The 9371-nt window shown below is 36.9% G+C and overlaps 1 protein-coding gene across 2 annotated transcripts; it reads right to left on the bottom strand.

The window, feature by feature from the left end:
* Positions 1 to 356: 356 nt before the first annotated feature.
* LOC131248055 (probable WRKY transcription factor 12) lies at positions 357 to 3775 on the bottom strand. 2 transcript variants are annotated; one of them, XM_058248095.1, is made up of 4 exons: positions 3483 to 3775; positions 3283 to 3350; positions 2469 to 2630; positions 357 to 625 (listed from the first exon to the last, which is right to left on the bottom strand). In XM_058248095.1, exons 1-4 carry the CDS (start codon positions 3711 to 3713, stop codon positions 466 to 468), a joined length of 621 nt encoding a protein of 206 aa, XP_058104078.1. In that variant the 5' UTR covers positions 3714 to 3775; the 3' UTR covers positions 357 to 465. The 2 variants fall into 2 exon arrangements, with proteins under 2 accessions (XP_058104078.1, XP_058104077.1); XM_058248094.1 differs by having other exon boundaries at positions 357 to 628; positions 3483 to 3770.
* Positions 3776 to 9371: the final 5596 nt, after the last annotated feature.

The raw sequence follows: 9371 nt of genomic DNA, 5'->3' as shown, positions 1-9371 counted from the left end.
GCCTCAAGTATATCTTGGTTTCTACTTATTAAGCTGAAGTGATTAAGTGGGTGTTTTGATCATAAGTTACTTGAGATAAGCTATTTATGCCTTAAGTAGCTTATCTTGATTTCTGCTTATCAAACTGAAGTGATTAAGTAACTTTAATAAAAGGTTACTTATAACTGATCATAAGTTAAACTTATGCATCTCAAATAAGTTACCTATTTACTGTAATAAGTAGAAAAAGTAACTTATTTAGTGGTATCCAAACTTATTTACTGCAATAAGTAGAAAAAGTAACTTATTTGGTGGTATCCAAACTGGCCCAAAGATTGCATGAACACAAATGTACATTTTTATATGAGAAAGATTACTTCAAACAAGCAATGCTTTCATTTGCTTTATTCATAATGACAACGGCTCTTGGTAGATTACAACATGGTTTTTATTATACAAGAAAAAAAAAAAGAAATTAAAAAGCTGTTAGAATGACGTGAAACATTCATGTTCGGATGGATTCAAGTCGTCGCATGGAGTATGTGTGTGCCTACCTTCATACGTCGTTATCACCATTCGACAATCCTCTGATAATCGTTCGACCCGTTTCTTCACTCGACAGTTACTGTGGGTGCAACGGTAATAACTTCTGCCAGAAATTCCATTGGAAAAGAAAAAAAGAAGACCGAAAAAGATATGCTATTTAGCAAGCGAATGCAAACGCATAACTACATCTACACAATGAGAAAATGTAAAAGTAAAAAATAAAAACAAATTAACAGTTCCAAATGTTGGTGGGTAAGAGAGATGGCCCACGGGCATTGCTGATCTACGGTTGGAGATATTTTCCAAAACAATGTAATGTGTCCAATTGGCTGTTAACTTATCTTTCCCACCAACATGTTCCTTGTGTAAGACATCAATAATTCGGTATCAAGAAAATCAAGTTAATCCGATCACTATGGGTCTGCACTGTTGTCCAACTATCACGAAAACAATAGGCCCTACCATGAAGATCGCTTGTTACAAAAATCAAGTTAATCCCATCACTATGGGGTTCGCACAGTTGTTGGTTGGAATCTAAGGACAACTAATGGTCTACCTCAACATATAAGTGAAGCCCGAGTAACATTGGAATCAATGAACAAAACTAAGGGAGTGTTTGACACATGATATTAGATGTGATATGGAAAAAGTTGATATTAAGTGGGATGGAATTGCATGCGGGGTTTCCGTGGATTTTGAAATCCACTACATATGTGGGGCTCACATTGACGGATGTGTTTATCTACACCGCCATCCATATACACTCTTTACATGTGACATTTTGGTTATATACGTGTACAAGTGATTGACATCCGTTGTGAATATAGTCAATTTGTTGATTACAACTCCATGGTCCAGTACCAAACAAGATTTTGCTTAATCCAGTGTTTTTCATAGCAAGAGTTTTATCCCAAATATGGAATTGGATATGTAAAATACCATGGTAGACATGCAATTATTGTACAAGAATGATGTTAATCTCATCTAATACAATTTAATACCATTTAATCCCATGGACCAAACACACCCTAATGGTCTCACTCAACATAGAAGTGCAGCCTGAGTAACATTGGAATTAATGAATAACTAATGATCTGACTACAAGTGCAGGATAAGTGTAGCCTGTCTAATATTCTAATCAATGGACAACTAACGATCTCACTCAACATATAAGTGCAACCCAAGAAGCATTGGAATCAATGAACAACTAATGATCTGACTCAACATACAAGTATAGATGTAGTGGGCGGATGGATTTTCTGATTTTCGAGAAGGGTGATCTTCATGGTAGATTAATCTACCATGCTCATGGTATTGATGTCCTGAATAAGTGGCATGTTTTCAGGGAAAGATGGTACGGAGACAGAAGTTGTGGTACCGTTGCCTGTAGGTTATCAGTTCTAACTTTTCTTTTATGTTAGCACAAGAAGTCTTATAAGCACTTGATTTTATGTCCGAACCTCCTTCAATGAATCATTCTTCCAAAGCATGTGATTCTAGAAAGAGGGATTGTACGATACGTGGTGGTATACATCTTTACGCATACATGCGCATTTTAAGTTCTGACAAGTGGGCCTACGCTTTGGCAATCTAGACCATTAGTCTATTGCGTTCCACCGTTGGATGGACTCTTTTCTCTTGGCTGAAACAAGTAGAACTGATCCCAACTCGCATCTTTTATGCAAGTGGTGGTGATGGTGGTGCAATCAAGAATCATGGGCACATACCATTGGAGGAAATAATGAAAAATCATGCATGGTTCCAATCCAACGGCTTAGATCAAAACTTAAAACCATCAAGCCAAGCTACTAATAATCATCCCAGTGTAGTTTCAAATCTAAATGATTACAACCATTAAGGTCTTGTTGCTAATGCATCTTATTGGAATGTTGCGTTGAAGAGTTGGATGTGGGTTAGAAGAAATAAGAAGAAAAGATAATTACCTTGGGTGGAGACTATTCTTCACAACCTTTTGGCCATATTTTCTCCATTTGTAGCCATCATCTAATACATCCACATCGCTCCTTGTTTGAAAGCAGAACCTTGGTTCTCTAAGCTTCCTCCTCACTTTCACCTTGTTCTTCTCTGATGCTGAGCTTTTCCACCTACAAGAGAGACATGCCCAATCATGGAGAGAGAGAGAGAGAGAGAGAGAGAGAGAGAGAGAGAGAGAGAGAGAGAGAGAGAGAGAGTCTTTACAAGGGAGACGGGAATAAAAATCAATGAATTTAACCAAAAAACCCACAAGATTAGAGCCTGTTTATTTCACTTTCTTATTTTGTGACACAATGAAATATATTTAGTTTTTCGTTGGGAATGTTTGGAGAAAGAAAATAAAAACGAATGGAAATTTATGGAATCCAAAAATAAGTATGTTGTTTGGTTTTGGAGTGGAGTTTTGCTTAAATATGTTATAAGGATGATGGTCAAAGGATGAGTGTTTCTCTTTTAACCTTGGAAATCTACATTTAATATGTTTGTTTTGTTTTGTTTTTTTTTTCAGGAGAGACTGTTACCATGTTTTTATAGTGAAACCTTGGAAATGAAAACGAATCCCCACAGTTTCTTTTCTACACAAACAACGCCGAACTAGATTTCTATGGAAACAGAATTCTTATATAGAGTATTCTCTCAGTCCAAACACCCATAATAAAAGAAAGAAAAAGGAATATATACATATTTTCCGTTGAATTCATTATTTCCTAATAATCATATCTCGACCAGATATAACTTGAGAGAGAGAGAGAGAGAGAGTACCATGAATTTCCTACATCGTCACCGGTGCAATTATGTTCATTGCCAGCCCTTGGATCCAAAGTCTCAACCTAATACAAAAAAGAAAAACCAACAAAGAAGCCACAATAAGAGAAACCCATGTTAGAGATGGCACAGACGGCGCCCCACGTCACAGCAGAACGATTTTCAACCGTCCATTTCGAGAAATCTTGAATACCCACCTGATGATCTTGATTCAATGTCATGGAAATCTGGCCATCATTGAAGAGCATAGGATCGCTGCAAGGTATCGAAAGCTGGTGTGGACATGGAATTCCCTGAGAAGGGACCATGAAGCTCATGCCATGGTTTTCTTCCAACTGCACAAACTCCATCTCATGCATTGCCCGTGGATCAGAGAACGAACGGTCAAGCTCGAAACAGCGTGATTGAACACCTCTCTCTCCTTCCATGGCCGTTGATCTTCATTACTCTTCCCTCTCTTCGACGTTTTATGCCCTCACAGGCCGAGCCGGATTGTCTAGTTAGCGTGGTGAGTAAACTCTGTGGGCCCACCGTTATGTATATGTATTTTATCCACGCCGTCCATACGTTTTCAAAGCTCATTTTAGGGCACGAACCCAAAATAGAAGAAAATTCAAAGCTCAAGTGGACCACACTACATGAAAGAGTGGGAATTGAACGCCTGCCGTTGAAAACTTATTGAGGGCCAAATAAGTATTTTATCAAGCTGATATTTGTTTTTTCACTTCATCCATGTCTTTGTGACCTTATGAACAGGTTGGATGACAAATAAACATCTCTGTGGACGCTAGGTAGATTTCAACGTTGTACATCATTATCCCCACGATTTTTTGTGGTGTGGTCCACTTGAACTTTGTATATGCCTCGATTTTAGTTTTATACCCTAGAATATTCTGAAAAAACGGATGGACGGCGTGGATCATAACAAATATATCACGGAGGGCCCCACAGAATCTACTCACCACGCGCGTGAGTTACTACACAATCCCTACCGGGGCTGATGTCGGCTCGTGTCATCGACCCGTTTGGCTTCCACAGATGGGATTGGTGCACCTGTAACCATCAATCTACACTCTGGGTTTGTGGTTTATCGCGATGATTGGATCTTGATCATTACAACCGACCATCATTCATGTGGCCCTTTGATCCAACTAATCCAGACCGTCACGGGTTCTACAACGAATGGCTGCTCGTGGAAAAGCCACACCAATCTGTGATCCTAGCTTTCTGGCCCATGTTCTTTCAAATGAGTCCTGAAATTTGAACTCGGTTACATGGCTAGTTCTATCTGGCCGATGGAAGTTCCATACAGTTGTCCACCATAGGGCCGGTGGATCCTAGTGATGGACGGTTTGGATCCAACATGAGCACACCCACGTGTGCAACGGTGAGTCGCAATGAACCAACTGGTTCATCGCAACGAACTCAAATATACCCCCTAAATAATTCTCCAAGAGATAAAAATCAAGAAACCATAACGATAGCGACAGCAAAACCAGAATGTTGGAGGCTTGGAGCAACCTCACTACGGTACAAGTTGTGGGGGACGATGAATCGGGACCGTTCATGTGATGGACCTTAGCTTTGATACGTGAAAATTTCACCGAGAAGATAACATTAATCATCTAATTGTTTTCCCTTCGACTTTGCAATATGAACTATTTCACTTTTAACCATCCATTTGATCGGAATTATTTAGACGGTTAGGATTGCTTGATCAGTTTTATTTTAGAGATATAGATCCTCCACGGTGGGATCCACATTTTGGATGGTCTGGATAGCTATACATCAGCGCCACATGTACGAAGTATGACTCATCTTTACTGTTTAACTGGTGGAAAACTAACACAGGAGTTTCTGCTAGCTTTTATTAGTGGTGGATGCGTGCAATGCACGTGAAGAGAGATAAATTGGTTGGCAAGACCGAGGGAAAGATAAGCGGTTTCAAAAAGTGAGCTATTCCTATTTAAATGGTGGTGACTCATTATCCACACACGTAGGATGCATTTACGTCCATTCAAATTCTGAGTACTACAGAAAAATAGATCTCTAGAATAAATCTTGACCATTCAATCGATGGTTATCAAATGAAAGGTTAAAAGTAAGATAGTGAATCTGAATTCCAAAGGCAAAACAGATGTTCATTAGCATCTTTTCACTGTAAGTTTTTAGTTATGGTTCGTCCATGGATGGGAGAGAGATCTGGATGGCCGGAACGGCTGGGGAACATGTCATGTCTGCAGTTCAAGAGTCACCCTCCTTAAAAAAATAAAATGGTAGTGAGCCATCGTAATCTAACCCCAAAAAAGCATATATATTTCTTTATCTATCACTTCACATCTAATTACGTAAATATCCTTTAGCTTATTTAAAACTCCCGTCACAGTGCAACTAATTAAGATAGGTGCAAACACTTCTGTTGTTAGAATTTAGAAAATCTTGCTATATTTCACCCCATGAGGTAAATATATTAGGGATTTTTATCACAAAACTATTTTAAAATTAAGATGTTACCAAATATAAACACAAGGAGCTATAAATTTAGCATAATGCCTCACTTTATACTTTTTTTTTTTTTTTAATTTCTTTAAAAAGTGATAAAGTAATGCAGGACTTACCACGGATGCATTCTTAATACAACCAAACCAAAAGAGACCCAAATGAAAGTGAAAGCAATCAGTCATAATCAAACCCAATCCTATATAAGGCATGAGGTAATTGGGTTTCAGGCATGTTTGATTCGAAGATCAAATTCATTCCGGATATGAAAAACTGTCATTCAAAGTTTTGATCATAAAAGAGTTATAACTTTTTTATTCAAGCATCGTCACAAAATGCACAATCTTTATATAATGCATGTCGCAGACATCATTTCGTAGGAAAATGCATGCTTCCGATTTAAAATTGTGATTTTAGAAAAAATATTACTATTTTAGAATTTTTTATTTTATCTTATCTCTTTGTTCTTGCAATTTAGGACTCTTATCTTTTTTAGAAAGTACTTGTAATCATGCTAGGAATACTTCAGTAGCGTTTATTTGGATATTTTTATTTTTGACAAATTAAACGTTGTAGAGAGGTTACTATTTTGGATAATTTCAAATTAGAGTTTTGATTTTCTTTATTAGTGATGTAATCGAAAAATTATAAACACATTATTTCAATAAAATTATCCGTTTTTTCTCTCTTAATTCTTATTGACTCAAGAACTATCATTGTTGATTCAAGGCCTTAATCACTTGATAAAGGTGATGCTCTTTCTTCTCATTGTTTTATGTTCTATTCTACGTCATAAAGTGAAGAATTGTAGCTAATTCACCATAGATGTAAATGCTCTAAAGAATTAAAAACAATTGGTTAATCTAAACATTACTTTAGCCACACCATAAAAAGTACCATTCACCTCTTAAAAACTCCAAAATACACTCATAGCCCTATTGTGATTCATTCATAAAGATTTGTAGTTTGTATGATTATCATGCTTTGATGCATATGCTTGACAAGTTGAATGTCATGCACATACCATGTGGGCCGTAGAATTTTTTAACTTATATTACTTTTTGAAGGAAAATAATATGCGAGGGGACTTTAGTAACTTACCTCCTCAAAAAGCACCGCCCAAATATTTTGATTATTAAGGGAATTCTTTGATAAATTTGATATTTATGTGAAAACTTTTAATAAAAGTTACAAGATATTATCCTAATAACATCATGAGAATTTGAAAATATTAGTAGTTTTTATTTTTTGCAATTCTATTAGAATTATCTCCATGTTAACATAAAAATTATTCAAGATTTTAACTAATTCATCATAATTGCAAATATATATATATATATATTTCTTATTTTAGAATAGTTGCTTTTCGAGAAAGAATATTATCAACGTACTTTCATGTGTTATTTTTCTTTAAAAAGTAATAAAGTTAGAAAATTTTGGGCCCTCATGTGCATGGCATCCAGTCTTTCAAACATATGCACCTAAGCATAATAATCATATGGGCTAAAAATCTTTTTAAAAAATAAATTAAATCAATAAATGTGTTGCAGGTGCATTTCAATGTTTTTAAGTGGTGTATATTATTTTTTATGATATTGCTCATTATATGTTTAGATTGTCATTTTTTTGCTTTCAAGGTGAATTGGACGGGTTGGTGTGGAGGCTAGATCCTTGGGCGGATCACGCTCACGCTAGGCGGATTTGGTTGTAAATGGTTAGGTATGATTGTATAAAGATGTTATATTTGATTAGATTCATTATGAGCCAATTAATCCAATTCTACAGATGGTTAGACCCTGTAAAAATATTAGGATAGAGAATCTAATGATTTCATACCCTAAGATGACTCATCAATCTATGGTAGAAGAGATTCTGAGTAAGGAACCACGGCTATAGAGAGGGGGAAGGTGTTAGGCACTCACTCCGCTTGTAAAAACATATGGTCTCTGCTTCACAAGATCTTTCAAACTTTTGACGATTGGGTTAGTTCTTGCGCATTAATAATGCGGGGGTGTGTGTGATGTTGTGTTAAATACAATGCTTATGGAAAGTTATAGTTTTGGTTAAATAAATTTATCTTGACTGTCCACTTGACAAAGTGATAAGCCAACCAGTCCAAGTTTTTTATAGACAAGTTTTGATTAACTCGTCGAGTCACATAGCATACATTTGAACTGATCAGGTGCTGCGTGCTATGTATGCAAGACTATATTTGTAATGATGCATTGTGTGTACAATACTATGTTAAATGCAATGACGATGATAGGCTATAGTTTCAGCTAGGTAAATATGCCTTGACTGCCTACTTGCCATGCGTAAACTAATTAATTAAAGTTTTTCATGGGAAAAAATCAATTATATCGACTAGCCATGGAGCATACGCTTGATTCGATAAGGTACGTAGTGTTATGCAATGCGATGTTAATGGTTGACATAAGCAAGGAGTTGAAAAGGGAATGAATGTTGCACGATGCTAAGGTAAGAGTTGATGAAGCTGATCTCAAAAGTTGGGCGGTCGGATGGATGATAACGTCGTGAGGATTGGATTGAGTGGCTTGGATTTGGAACTAGATTACTAGGGAAACTAGGGATCTAACTGGATTAGGCTAGACCTAGGCTAGACTCTCTTCTGCTGCTTCATCCTCTACTTGGTGGAGGGATGGAATGGCTAGGCTAAGGGTGGCTTAAGGGACTTGAGGGATGGGAAGTTGTCTTGATGTTTCTGGTTGGATGAAATGAGAAGGGGATGGGGCAATTTATAGAGTCCCAACATGATTTTCTGGTAATTCTTGTAAAGTTTGGGATTATAAAATGCTTAGACGGTTGAGATTCAAAATCTCCATATGACATGATCTTAATGGTTAGATTAGATGGCATGGGCCATAACTTTAAGTGCAGGAGAGGGTCATCGAAGTCAATTCACATTACCGCACATTCAAAAAATTTAAAAGGAGGGAAACCATGTGTGTAGAGCTCCTGCCAAGACAAAAGACATGTCATGTGGTTAATGGCCCCTAGGGGAATGCCAATCACAAACACGATCTCCTTCTTTGACAAATGATCGCTCTCATGCACATGAACGTAGCGTGGCGCAGGTGACGCAGTGTGGTGTGGTGAACTGGTGTGTCTTTGATCAAATACTTTTGGTTTTCTTTACATATGTTATGCATATGAAAACAGAGTCGTTATACACCTACCAAATGGTTAATGAGTTGGCATGTGCTGATATGCATTTATTACGCCACTCGTATGTGCCTTGAGCCACAATGACTACGTACTTCTCCTTTATAAAGACATTTCCTCTCCTTTACAAAATTCAATTGAAAATTATTTCTTTGATTTTCCCTATGTGTTCTTTATGGATAAATCAATTTGAGTATTCTTAAGTTCGTGTGACTTTGATTAAGAGTGCACCAAATTTAAGTTGTTCATCTTGGAGGAAAGCTATTGTATCATAGGAGCAAACTTGCTGAGACCTAGTGCATCAGGGATCATATTCCTATGAGGGCAAATCTACTTTAAGATAGTGACGGTAACATGCCTAAGCTCTTTAAATTTTTCTTTATTTCTGGTTTGATATTTTGAAT

This window comes from Magnolia sinica, chromosome 6, assembly GCF_029962835.1.
Source record: "Magnolia sinica isolate HGM2019 chromosome 6, MsV1, whole genome shotgun sequence".
NCBI classification, from domain to species: domain Eukaryota; kingdom Viridiplantae; phylum Streptophyta; class Magnoliopsida; order Magnoliales; family Magnoliaceae; genus Magnolia; species Magnolia sinica.
The sequence above is the reverse complement of the archived record's forward strand: the minus strand, read 5'-3'. Positions and strand labels throughout refer to the sequence as shown.

What these genes read in the sequence shown, in the direction of transcription:
- LOC131248055 (XM_058248094.1), bottom strand. Translation starts at nt 3,713, where the DNA reads ATGGAAGGAGAGAGAGGTGTTCAATCACGCTGTTTCGAGCTTGACCGT. An exon ending in GACGATGTAGGAAATTCATG is followed by an intron (nt 2,631 to 3,282) that starts GTACTCTCTCTC and finishes TCTCTCTTGTAG; the next exon opens with GTGGAAAAGCTCAGCATCAG. An exon ending in AAGAATAGTCTCCACCCAAG is followed by an intron (nt 629 to 2,468) that starts GTAATTATCTTT and finishes AATTTCTGGCAG; the next exon opens with AAGTTATTACCGTTGCACCC.